General features: G+C 40.5%; 1 protein-coding gene across 2 annotated transcripts in view; it reads left to right on the top strand.

Moving 5' to 3' along the window:
* Window positions 1-13872, top strand: part of LOC121386313 (calpain-9-like) — a 79833-nt gene that overhangs the window by 17481 nt on the left and 48480 nt on the right. For both annotated transcript variants that reach the window (XM_041517177.1, XM_041517174.1), the window contains exon 3: window positions 7124-7193. In XM_041517177.1, the coding sequence (XP_041373111.1) occupies window positions 7124-7193 (70 nt within the window). The remainder of the gene's footprint in view (window positions 1-7123; window positions 7194-13872) is intronic.

The raw sequence follows: 13872 nt of genomic DNA, 5'->3' as shown, positions 1-13872 counted from the left end.
ACCAGGTTTGCGCAGGATATCCGACCAGACCGTACGGAACCGCCTACGTGAGGTAGGAATTCGTGCCAGACGTCCAGTTCGAGGTGTCATCTTAACACCACAACACCGTCGACTCCGACTGCAGTGGTGCCAGATTCATCGACAATGGCCTCAACTGCGATGGAGACAGGTGTGGTTCAGTGACGAGTCCCGATTTCTGCTCCGACGTCATGATGGAAGATGTCGCTTGTATAGGCGTCGTGGTGAACGTTATGCGGCAAACTGCGTGCAGGAAGTGGACAGATTCGGCGGGAGTAGTGTCATGGTGTGGGCAGCCATCTCACACACTGGCAGAACTGACCTGGTCCACGTGCAGGGCAACCTGAATGCACAGGGCTACATTGACCAGATCCTCCGGCCACACATCGTTCCAGTTATGGCCAACGCCAACGCAGTGTTCCAACATGACAACGCCAGGCCTCACACAGCACGTCTCACAACGGCTTTCCTACAGAACAACAACATTAATGTCCTTCCTTGGCCATCGATATCACCGGATTTGAACCCAATTGAGCATCTATGGGACGAGTTGGACCGACGCCTCCGACAGCGACAACCACAGCCCCAGACCCTGCCCGAGCTGGCAGCAGCCTTGCAGGCCGAGTGGGCCACCATCCCCCGGGACGTCATCCGTACTCTGGTTGCTTCAATGGGCAGGCGGTGCCAGGCAGTTGTCAACACACGCGGAGGCCACATCCGGTATTGACTCCAGATGACCTTGACCTTGGTGGTGTGTCCTATCACTTGCTCACAATGGACTAGAGTGAATTGTGAACAATCCTGCAACATTTGGTAATTATCGGACTCACCATTCAATAATTAAATCAATTCTCCAAATGTTACGACAATGTGGTTTTGCGTTTCTTCTTTTGAAGAGTATATATATATATATATATATATATATATATATATATATATATATATATATATATATATATATATATATATATATATATATATGTATGTCTGTATTTAGCTATTAGTTTGTTTATATAGTAAACTATTTGTATGTAAAATCATTCGTTTGATTGTTTAATTTTGACAAGTTTAGGATAAGTGGCAGAACGTATTTCAATGGTAAAGCGCTTTTCTAATACTGTCTCGGTCATGGATCGATTCCCGTTTTGACGGAACATGCTCTTAATTTTGTTTTCGCCTGTGGCGATATTAATTGTTTTAGAGGGCCGGGTGCAGTTCCAATATGCACTTAAGCCCAGGTGGGTACTTTGTTACGTGATACCTCTGCGCGACGGCCGTGTGCAGTTCATAATACACACCCAGCCTAGGTGCGGAGGCCATGTGGCCAGTAGTTACGTAATAACTCCGCGCGACCATGGAATCTCTAGCGAACTGGCGACATTAAGTCTGACCATCTGAGAGAAAAAAATACCGCTTGGTCGCTGTGGAAATAGCACTTGTAGGGATTCGGAGCCGCGATGTACCCCCAGGCGATATTAGGTTTTTATGATAAATAGCTAGGGTTTTAGAGATATCGGGGAGAAACATAGGAAGGCTGCAGGGGAAACGGACGTCGTCCACTGAACGAAATATATGAGTTCAGCCCGGACGTGGTAATTATATATTATTTCTGCTCTGTTGTATAACCTTGATGTGATTGATGTGACTTTAAATATTTTAATACTGTATTATACCAATATTATTTAGACGGTGCTGCCGGTCATCTGACGCAGTAAACTGTAGGCTCGCTGTCTAAATAAATATATAAAGCTTAGCCAGTCATCCTAGAGGACCTAGGTAAACTGTAGGTTAGTGTCTTTATTGTGATAGGTACCAGTATTAATTCTGTGTTACTAGGTTACTGAATGAGTAGTTAAGGGTTAAATAACAATTAACCAGTTAGGAATAGAGTTGTAATTCCTTTATTAATTAAGTTCCCCTGGCAGCGTTTCTCCTTTATCACACGTTACTGAATGAGTAGTAAGGGTTAATTAAAAATTAACCAGTTAGGAATAGAGTTGTAATTCCTTTATTAATTAAGTTCTCCTGGAAGCGTTTCTCAATTATCACACGTGTGGGTGTTGTGTCACGGTGAAGTGATTAGCATATTGTGTAAACTAGACACCTGGAGATTAACTAATTAAGTGATCAGTTCTGGGTTGTTAGTATTTGTTGTTGTTAATTAACTACTGCGGCAGTACATTTGTCAGCGTAGGTTAATACAGATTCCAAAGTGTATTGTGTTTTTGTTATGTTTTCTAGTGAACTAAACGTGCTATAATAATATATACTTTATATAAGATCTTATCTCTGATCATACCTAGACGAGCCAGCGGGTATAACTGCCTGTTACAGAGAGATCTAATAAATATACAGTTAGGAGAGATATTTGGACAATCGTGTTTCATTCAGTTACGGGTATTATAGGATCCCCGTGACACCCGTCAATGGGACTATTGGGTTATTTCTTATTCAAGCCAGTCCTCGACAACTGGTATACCAAAGGCCGTTGTATATACTATCCTGTCTGTGGGATTTTGCATATGAAATATTTCTTGCTGCTAATCGAAAAGAGTGACCCATCGCGTGTCGGTATCGAGTTGCCTCTCTCATTATAACCATAATAAAAATGTGTTGAGTGCGTCGTTAAATTAAACATTCCTTCCTTCCTTTTCTGTGTTGGGTAAAATTACAAATCGTATCATATACTAAATAACATTATAAAGTCTAGCATAAAAAGGTTGTATAATTGTTGCATAGTATTAAAAATAAATCTTTTTTCAAATGAAATGGGCGATTGAAAATTAGAAATTGTATCATACACTAAATGACATTATAAAGTCTAGCATAGCAGGGTTTGTGTAATTGTTATAGAGTATTAAAAATAAATATTATTTTTCAAATGAAATCGGCGATAAAAATTACCAACGGTATCATATGGCCTACTAAATGACATGATAAAGTCTAGTATAACAAGCTTTGTATAATCGTTATGGAGTATTAGAAATGAGTCTTTTGAAATCAAATTCGCGACAGAGAAACCTGTTCTCATCCATGAAATAATTCAAACACCAACATATCGCTCAGCCCTGTCCTACTCCTAGGCTGCCCGTCTGTGTGACAATGTGATGGAGAGAATAATAGAGGACAGGCAGGCAGCAAACGGATGAATGTATGAAGTCAGCGACGCGTGACGGTGATCCGAACTATAATAGTGCTAGTATTAACTGATAGTCCAGTAAGCGGCGAATCTCAGGGAGGTTCACAAACATTCTCATGGAGGGGAGAGGGGGGGGGGGGGGGGGGGAGGGGGAACTGGAGGTTGTTTATTTATCTTTTATCTCTTACGACTTTATTGAAAGCTTTCTTTCCCTTTAGGGGCGGGACGTAGCCTAGTGGTAAAGCGCTCATTTGATACGCGGTCAGTTTAGGATCGATCCCCGTCGGTGGCCCCATTGGGCTATTTCTCGTCGCATCCAGTGCTCCACAACTGGTGTAACAAAGGCCGTGGTATGTACTATCCTGTCTGTGGGATGGTGAATATAAAAGATCACTTGCTGCTAATCAAAAAGAGTAACCCATGAAGGGGCGACAGCGGGTTTCCTCTCTATATATATGCGTGGTACTTAACCACATGTCTGACGCCATATACCCGTAAATAAAATGTGTTGAGTGCGTCGTTAAATAAAACATTTCGTTCCTTCCTTCTTTCCCTTTATTTATTTTATATTAGTTTAGTTTCTAGGGGTTTCCAATCATGAAGGCTCCTCTGGAATGTTTTTGGGGTTTTTTAAAAAGAAAAAAAAAAAGAGAAAGAAATAAAGTTCGGTTTGAGCAGAGGTGACGTGGTGAATCGACCCACACATCCGTCTGCACAGGCGCCTGTGTACGTACCCTCCCCTTGACCCCGCCCTGTGTGTGACATATGTTGCCGCATGTGTGTCACGGCTCTGACTAGGATCTACCGGCCTCGGTGGCGTCGTGGCAGGCCATCGGTCTACAGGCTGGTAGGTACTGGGTTCGGATCCCAGTCGAGGCATGGGATTTTTAATCGAGATACCGACTCCAAACCCTGAGTGAGTGCTCCGCAAGGCTCAATGGGTAGGTGTAAACCACTTGCACCGACCAGTGATCCATAACTGGTTCAACAAAGGCCATGGTTTGTGCTATCCTGCCTGTGGGAAGCGCAAATAAAAGATCCCTTGCTGCCTGTCGTAAAAAGAGTAGCCTATGTGGCGACAGCGGGTTTCCTCTAAAAACAGTGTCAGAATGACCATATCTTTGACGTCCAATAGCCGATGATAAGATAAAAAAATCAATGTGCTCTAGCGGCGTCGTTAAATAAAACAAACTTTACTGACTAGGATCTAGAAGCCGATAAGAGAGACATGACGCACCATAAACGAGTGGGTTTTGTTGTGTTTTCTGTTGACACTATCACAATGGTCCTTGACCTTAGACAGGGTTCCCTATTTCTATCTCCCTTGATAAAAGAGTGCACAGAACGTGTGGGCCCTACTGCATACGAGCGGCGCCGGTTCAGCAGTTTAGCATACTTTATAAACCCTCGAGTTCGTCTTACTAGTATTATACTGTCGTCTGCTTATGAAAAATATACAATTATTTTTATCTCTTTCACAAACAACACCAGTATCATTGACGTAACCAGTATTTCATGGGGGGGGGGGACGGAGGAGGGAGGGACACACTGAGAAAGGGCCACCCACACTGTCAATTAGACGCATCATGGGGCGACAGATTAAACTATAAAGCTGGTGAAAAAAGGAAATAAAAGTGAAAGAAGAAGAAGAAGAAAAAAGTGGCTACGCATGGGGCGTGTTCAGAGGTTAAGCATTCGCGAATAATTTGACGGGTACCATCATCTTCTATCATCTGTCATATCTGACGTTCGGCGTAAAAAAACCCAGTCTAGCCAGCGAGCGCGATCGCTCGCCCTCCTGAACCTGGCTCAGTAGTCAGTAATCCAGTCTGTAGCTTCGGCGTTGCCAGTATTTTACATTGGGGTGGGGTGGGGCTTACACACATTGGTGATGGAGGTCCTGGAGACTCGGGGAACAACAGTCTTTACAAGTCTGTTAATTCCCGCTTTTACCCGTGCTATAGAACGATAGGCAAACTTAAAAGGTGTTGAGGGGGTGGAAAGAGATGTGGTGGTAGGCATGCCCCCCACCATCACCACCACCGACACGGCTACGGCTACCCCAGTGGTATATAGGGTGATATGAGCTCATAAACTCAACTGTCCATGTTTAGCGACGCTAATGTTCGCGAACGATTGGACTGGACCTCGATGTGGTCATTTGGTTTAAAGGGCATACCCTAGTTTTTAAACACTAAGGCATATTTTTCGCTATTAGAGTCGTTTATGATCACTGAAATCAAACATTACTTATATTTCATTCTTTAGATTATCCATTTCCGTACAAGCGAAGTGTTTCTCGTTATCATGGTGTTTCTAATACCACAAAATGTTTGTTTTTTTCATATTTTTTAAAAACGCACGTGCGTCTGAAAGGTAACGGATATGGAGTCGAGTTTTAGTCTTTTTTAAAGGGTATTTCTCCGTTTTATCGTCATAGACTCTGTTCTTATATCACTCTGTTGTAACGTTATCTAAATGTGTTACAGTTTTGTAAATTAATCAAACTTAGTGTCCAGTTTTACGGGTTGAAACTAGGGTATGCGAGTTTGATGTTAAGCGCATAAACCAGTCTAGTGAAAGGTGTCCTAACCAGTCTGGCTGAACTTGTCCATGGTTTTCTTTTCATAACTGTGTTCAAAGACGTTATTGAATAATAGGCTCTATGTTTTGTTTTACAAAAAGACTTTTGTTAGAAAACAACTTGTAGTAGCTGCAAACGTAGGACAGGCCCTTTAAATAATCAACTGCAGCAAACGTAGGACAGGCCCTTTAAATAATGAACTGCAAACGTAGGACAGGCCCTTTAAATAATCAACGTCAACTGCATACATGTTCTTTATTTATTACATTGTCGTTGTCAAAATGGGCTGGCAGTGTTGTATATAATATTATAATATATTTATTATAGGGCCATATCACGACATACCGGTTTTTTTTTTAAACGACACCACTAGAGAAAATTGATTTATTAATCATCGGCTATTGGATGTCAAACATTTGGCACATGCCCCCCCCCCCCCCCCCCACACTTGTGAGCCCTTTGTTTTACATATTAATATTTGCCATTGTAACCAAATTCCGATATAAAGTTTGTACCCGATCTGTCAGTACCCCCCCCCCCCCCCCCCCCCCACACACACACACACACTCCCAAAGTCGTACTTACGGGCCTGTATAGTCTTAGAGAGGAAACCCGCTACATTTTTCCATTAATAGCAAGGGGTATTTTATATGCACCATCCCACAGACAGGATAACACATACCACTACTTTTGATATATACCAGTCGTGGTGCACTGGCTGGAACGAGAAATAGCTCAATGGCCCACCTACGTAGATTGATCCTAAACCGAACGCACATCGATCCTAGATCGACCGCGCATCAAGCGAGCGCTTTACCACTGGGCTACGTCCCTCCCCTCACGAGATACATGTTTGTGAGATCGGCCTCGGTGGTGTCATGGTTAGGCCATCGGTCTACAGGCTGGTAGGTACTGGGTTCGGATCCCAGTCGAGGCATGGGATTTTTAATCCAGATACCGACTCCAAACCCTGAGTGAGTGCTCCACAAGGCTCAACGGGTAGGTGTAAACCACTTGCACCAACCAGTGATCCATATCTGGTTCAACAAAGGCCATGGTTTGTGCTATCATGCCTGTGGGAAGCGCAAATAAAAGGTCCCTTGCTGCCGGTCGTAAAAGAGTAGCATATGTGGCGACAGCGAGTTTCCTCTAAAAAAAACAGTTTCAGAATGACCATATGTTTCACGTTCAATAGCCGATGGTAAGATAAAAAATAAATGTGCTCTAGTGGCGTCGTTAAATAAAACAAACTTCACTCTCTTTTTTTCATTTGTGATAGTCTGGACTCTAAACGTTTTATAAGCACGGGCCTTGGTCTGTCCGATTGAACCTTAATTGATGTAAGAACGAAACTAACACTAAACTGTGTGTTTTATTTGCAGGACATTGTGCAGAACCCCCGGTTCATTGTCCAGGGGGCGCGGAGAAGCGATCTGGCCCAAGGATCTCTAGGTACGATTAATTATTGTAGATTATGTGATAGAAATAAATAACAAGAAACACGGAGAGCGGGGGTACGTTCAATCAATTGCTAACGTTCGCTAAACTGTTTTTTACGCTACACGGTAAACCGAATGATCAGTTCGGGAATCAGTCAGAATAGTTCGCGAACGTTAGCGAAACGTGTGCTGGCTGAACTTGGGGCAGCTATGATATTGTAAAACCGTTACAGGCTAGGGCGCGTGTCATAGCGATGTTATAACATCCGATGGTGTTACAGTATTGTAGCGCTAAGATAGCTTCGAAAATCTCTTGGCAGATTGGTAACATTAAAGAAAAGATGTTTACGACAAATAGATCTGTGACCGTTTGTACTGCTGGCTTTTGTTCATATGTTGAAACAAACGAACGTTCATTTGTTTTTTAGTTTAGACTGGCAGCATAGCCTAATATTATAAAACTGAAAAATGTATTGTTCAGTTCCGAAATATATTATTCTAATATACTTAGCCAAAAAAGCTTAGCAATTTGGTAAATGTGCTCAAATAAAAGAAAACTCGTGACTTACAAAAAGAAACCAGACACTGGATTTGAGGCATCATTTGTCAGTATAAGTAACAAGAGATTTTCAACACAAAATGAAATGTGTGACTGTTATATTGTTAAATGGTGCTTGGGGGTTCATACACGAAATCTGAATATTGTCAGTAACGTGTCTAAGTACACTGGGCATTGACAGTGGCACAACGTCGCCTCATGCACTGAACGTGACTGATGTGGTGGTACTAGCGTCTTGGTGTGGGTAGGAATTCACAACACCAGACATAACAACGTCATTTTCATCATTCATGGGAATCTGAATACTCAACATACAGTGACGAAATCACCACACCAGTTGTCATTTCTTTGATGCAGCAGCATCCAGGCGTTTTGTTTTAACAGGACAATGCACGCCAGCATTCAGTCAGCCTAACGAATGGACTTCTTCAGAGGAACAATATTGAGACACTAAACTGGCTTGCAAGATCGCCTGACTTGTTCCCCATTGTTGTACAGGTATGGGATTTGTTGGGTCGTAGGGTACGAGAAAACCACGCGCATAATCACAACGTCCAAAACGTTAAACATGATTTAAATCGTGAATGAATCTCTGTCACTAATCCAGATATCTATCACCTCATCAGAAGCATGAGCCGACGTTATACCTCTGTCAACATGCATTGCCAAATGTGTCCAGGCACGTTACGTGCATGTCCCGTTGAAACCAAACGCCTGGATGCTGCTGTATCAACTGGTGTGATGTTTTCGTCACTGTAATGCTGAGCATTCAGATTCCCATGAATGATCAAAATGAGGTTGTTTTGTCACAAGTCGTGAATTCCTACCCACACCATGACGCTACCACCACCACATCAGTCACGTTCAGTGCATGAGTCGACGTTATACCATTGACGGTATGACCTTTCTGTACAAGTCCTTTTGAAATTGTTTGATTGTATGGTACAACCTATTTTGTTATATGGTTGCGAGATTTGGGGTTTTGAAAACTTGTCTTATTTAGAAACGTTACAAAATAAATTCATGAAGTTTCTGTTGTCAGTTAAGAAGTCAACGCCTGTGAATATGCTATATGGAGAACTGGGGCGTTACCCAGTCTCCCTTGATGTCAAATTAAGAATGATAACTTTTTGGTTTAAACTAATAACTGGAAAACACACAAAGTTATCATTCTTGATATATGAATTATTGCTGAATGATTATAAAAATGGAATATGTGATCATAAATAGTTAAAGTTTATCAAATCTGTTTTGGATGACGTTGGATATAGTAATGTATGGACTGCACAGTGTAACCAGCTACCAGATGTAAATCTATTAAAACAAAGAATTATTTTAAGATTACAGGATCATTTCTTACAAACAATGAAATTGTTAACTCATCTAAAGCATCTTGTTACAGACTGTTTAAGTCAAATATTGTGTTCGAGATATATTTAACAAATTTAGAGAAAAAATATTGGTTACCACTATTACATTTTCGACTCTCAAATCATTATCTTCCCATTGAAAAAGGCAGATGGAAAAAAATAACTTTAACAAATAGAACATGCTTTCTGTGTACAAATAAAGAAATTGGTGATGAATTTCATTATATAATGTGTTGTCCTTTTTTTTAAAGATGAAAGAACAAAACTTCTGCCAAAGTGTTGCCAGTCTAGACCAAATGTTTATAAATTTAGAATGCTATTTGACAGTAAAAATAACTGGTGTTCTCAGAAAGCTAGCAGTTTTCTGTAAACAAATTATGCATATTCTTAAGTCCCAGGGCTGAAATTAGTTTTTACAATTAAATTTTATTTGTATATGCAATGTATGCCTTCAAATGCAAGTATGAATCCATAGATATACACTTGTTTTATCTGATGTACATTATTATGACGAATGTGCCATCTTGTCATTTATTTATTTAATTATATTTTTACAGTGTATCTCATATGCCGTTAATATACGGCCAGAGTGTAAATAAAGTTTAGTTCAGTTCAGTTCAGTTACTGACAATATTCAGATTTTCGTGTATGGACCCCTAAACATCATTTAATGACGTGACAGTCACACATTTCATTGTGTATTAAACTTCTCTTCTTACTTATACTAACAAATGATGTCTCAGTTAAATTCAGTGTCTGATTTTATTTTGCAAGTCACGAGGTTTCTTATATTTACGAACATACACATTTCTAAACGGGTTATTCATAAAATACGTTATCTTATTTTACACGACAAATGATGTTCAAATAAATACAGTTTGTCTGATTTTATATTTCTATGTCTCTTTGCGAAAGCTAATTTTCTTTTATTTAATACATTTTCTGAGTAATTGACTAAACGTTATCGTCTTTCAACATAATTGTTAAACAGGTCTATAACCCTTCTAGCCCGAACTCTACCGTTCTAGAACTAGACATACATCTGGGTTTTAGTCGCTCTCTGTCGCCAGAGATAACTGTATAGCGAAAAAACGGAATGGTTGCTACCGGCTATATCCCTTTCTAGCCCGAGCACTCTACCGTTCTAGAACTAGACAGACATCTGGGTTTTGGTCGCTCTCTGTCGCCAGAGATAACTGTATAGCGAAAACACGGAATGGTTGCTACCGGCTATATCCCTTTCTAGCCCGAGCACTCTACCGTTCTAGAACTAGACAGACATCTGGGTTTTAGTCGCTCTCTGTCGCCAGAGATAACTGTATAGCGAAAACACGGAATGGTTGCTACCGGCTATATCCCTTTCTAGCCCGAGCACTCTACCGTTCTAGAACTAGACAGACATCTGGGTTTTAGTCGCTCTCTGTCGCCAGAGATAACTGTATAGCGAAAACACGGAATGGTTGCTACCGGCTATATCCCTTTCTAGCCCGAGCACTCTACCGTTCTAGAACTAGACAGACATCTGGGTTTTAGTCGCTCTCTGTCGCCAGAGATAACTGTATAGCGAAAACACGGAATGGTTGCTACCGGCTATATCCCTTTCTAGCCCGAGCACTCTACCGTTCTAGAACTAGACAGACATCTGGGTTTTAGTCGCTCTCTCACGCCAGAGATAACTGTAGAGCGAAAACACGGAATGGTTGCTACCGGCTATATCCCTTTCTAGCCCGAGCACTCTACCGTTCTAGAACTAGACAGACATCTGGGTTTTAGTCGCTCTCTGTCGCCAGAGATAACTGTATAGCGAAAACACGGAATGGTTGCTACCGGCTATATCCCTTTCTAGCCCGAGCACTCTACCGTTCTAGAACTAGACAGACATCTGGGTTTTGGTCGCTCTCTGTCGCCAGAGATAACTGTATAGCGAAAACACGGAATGGTTGCTACCGGCTATATCCCTTTCTAGCCCGAGCACTCTACCGTTCTAGAACTAGACAGACATCTGGGTTTTAGTCGCTCTCTGTCGCCAGAGATAACTGTATAGCGAAAACACGGAATGGTTGCTACCGGCTATATCCCTTTCTAGCCCGAGCACTCTACCGTTCTAGAACTAGACAGACATCTGGGTTTTAGTCGCTCTCTGTCGCCAGAGATAACTGTATAGCGAAAACACGGAATGGTTGCTACCGGCTATATCGCTAGCCCGAGCACTCTACCGTTCTAGAACTAGACAGACATCTGGGTTTTGGTCGCTCTCTGTCGCCAGAGATAACTGTATAGCGAAAACACGGAATGGCTGCCTACCACAGGGTAGGGAAACATTCTCACTCTAACACAACAATATCCCTATGTTTGATGGTGATGTGTCATTACATTTATCATTTTGGAGTTCGCTGATAACAAATATTTGACATATTAGGTAACTTCCGGCTGCGTCAAAGTTCGAGGTGCACCTTTCTTTTGATAGAGAAGTTAACACCACACGTCTTGTGATTAGTGATAAATGCGAGTGTGTTGATTGTCCCAACAAGAAAAATTGTTTTATCTGGGCAACATATGTGCAGTTTTATTTCATCTAGTACCACTGTGTCAAGTAGCCTTGTGGTTGAAATATGTATGGGGTACCTGTACAAAAAAAGTACTCAAATTTTGTGCGTACTTTGAGGTAGGGGTTGTAGTACTGATATTTATGGGTCATAGTTTGGTTGATATATTGCATAGGCCTATATAGTGTTTTTAAGCACACACGTTAATATGGTCGCCTATGGAAATAGTGCAACCTACTGGGCCTAGCCTACTTATATTTTAAAATTCCATTTAAATCTCGCGGCGAAATTCGACCTCTTCAGTTAGCAGTGTGACAAACACCAACAACACATAGCATAGACAACCATTGCTGTATTTGTTTTTTTATAGTAACAAAATATGCAAGTGTTTAGGGTGTTAAGTTTCAAAAACGTGAACCCGTCTCATGGGTGAGTGCAAAAATATTAAAGGGACTGTCCCGAGTTTTCATAACTAAAGCTAGATGTATAGTGTATACGTCACCGCCGCTTCTTGTCGACGAGTAGTCGACTCGCCCAGTCCTGCTTCTGTTCAAACCTAATCTTCATCTTGTAAGTAAAGTCAGTGTGGTTTTAACACAGTTCATGTTAAAGTTTAATCCGCTTTCGTTCAACGCATTTTCGATTACCTGATAAAAATAATAATTTTCGTTTGCGCATGAGTTGGGCAATCAAAGTATGAACTGACCTAAACATGACATATTAGAGATATGTTTTGTTTACAATATCAGTGTCTGTATAAAACAGATGTTTGTTGTTGTCGTAATGTTTGTGGTAGCCCAAACCGAATTTTACCTTCAGTATTTTCGTATGTACTAAAAGAAAAATGTTTTACATATCCATTGGTGAGAACATGATTGGCTAATGTTCACAACACACACTAATAACACATATATGTGTCATAACATTTATAACACATACTAATAACACATATATGTGTGATAACATTTTTAACAAATACTAATAACACATATATGTGTGATAACATTTACAACACATACTAATAACACATATATGTGTGATAACATTTACAACACACACTAATAACATATATGTGTGATAACATTTACAACACATACTAATAACACATATATGTGTGATACCATTTACAACACATACTAATAACACATATATGTGTGATAACATTTATAACACATACTAACAACACATACATGTGTGATAACATTCTTAAAACATACTAATAACACATATATGTGTGATAACATTTATAACACATACTAATAACACATATATGTGTGATAACATTTATAACACATACTAATAACACATATATGTGTGATAATATTTATAACACATACTAATAACACATATATGTGTGATAACATTTGTAAAACATACTAATAACACATATATGTGTGATAACATTCAGCAGGCTACACCTAGGTGATGACCAGGCCTTGTGCTTATAAAACGTTTAGGCTCATATTTATAAAGGCGTTTTAGGTAAAACATATTTTAACTAAAACATGTTCTAACCTAAAACACATTTTAAATCGATATCATAAAAACTGTTTTAAGAAAAAACACTGTTTCACTTAAAACATTGTTTTAGAGTACCGTGTTAAAGTGTACACATATATGCAATATCAGGAATGCGCTGGTCTTACGAAATATATGTCGGATGTGGGGAAGGGGAATGTACCTCGGGATATATGCGTAGATCGCCACGAATTGTTTTTTTACTCTTGGACTGATTAAAGGACGAAATAAGGGAACGAACGAAATGACAATCTTTTAAAGACTGTTTTATTATGTTTTTTCTCTGAGCCCTCACTGTTCACCACCCATATTTTTCCCTGAAAGCTGGCGAGAACATAAAACATACAAGTTGCATACAACCGCAATGCAAGTAAGACTTGAAGTTCGCAAGGGACTGCATGATTCCTACGTGTTGGCTGTTCTATGTCTGCCCGCACCATGTCATTTACAACGCAAACTGTATTTTTGCTCAGACGAAATCGCATTCGAACATTCATCAGACAAACGGTCAAATGGATTGTTACGATCTCTAAAAACACGCTCTCTGAAAACACGCTCTCTAAAAACACGCTCTCTGAAAACACGCTCTCGTCTCATTGCACGGTTGTAGTTGATATCCTGAACACGTTGAAGATGTTGTAGTTATTGGAGTACGTCCATGTTTCATGTCCCAAAATGTTGAAGCGACCGAGTCCAAAC

Source organism: Gigantopelta aegis, chromosome 12, assembly GCF_016097555.1.
Source record: "Gigantopelta aegis isolate Gae_Host chromosome 12, Gae_host_genome, whole genome shotgun sequence".
NCBI classification, from domain to species: domain Eukaryota; kingdom Metazoa; phylum Mollusca; class Gastropoda; order Neomphalida; family Peltospiridae; genus Gigantopelta; species Gigantopelta aegis.
Note: the sequence above shows the minus strand (reverse complement) of the source record. Positions and strands in the feature narration are given on the sequence as shown.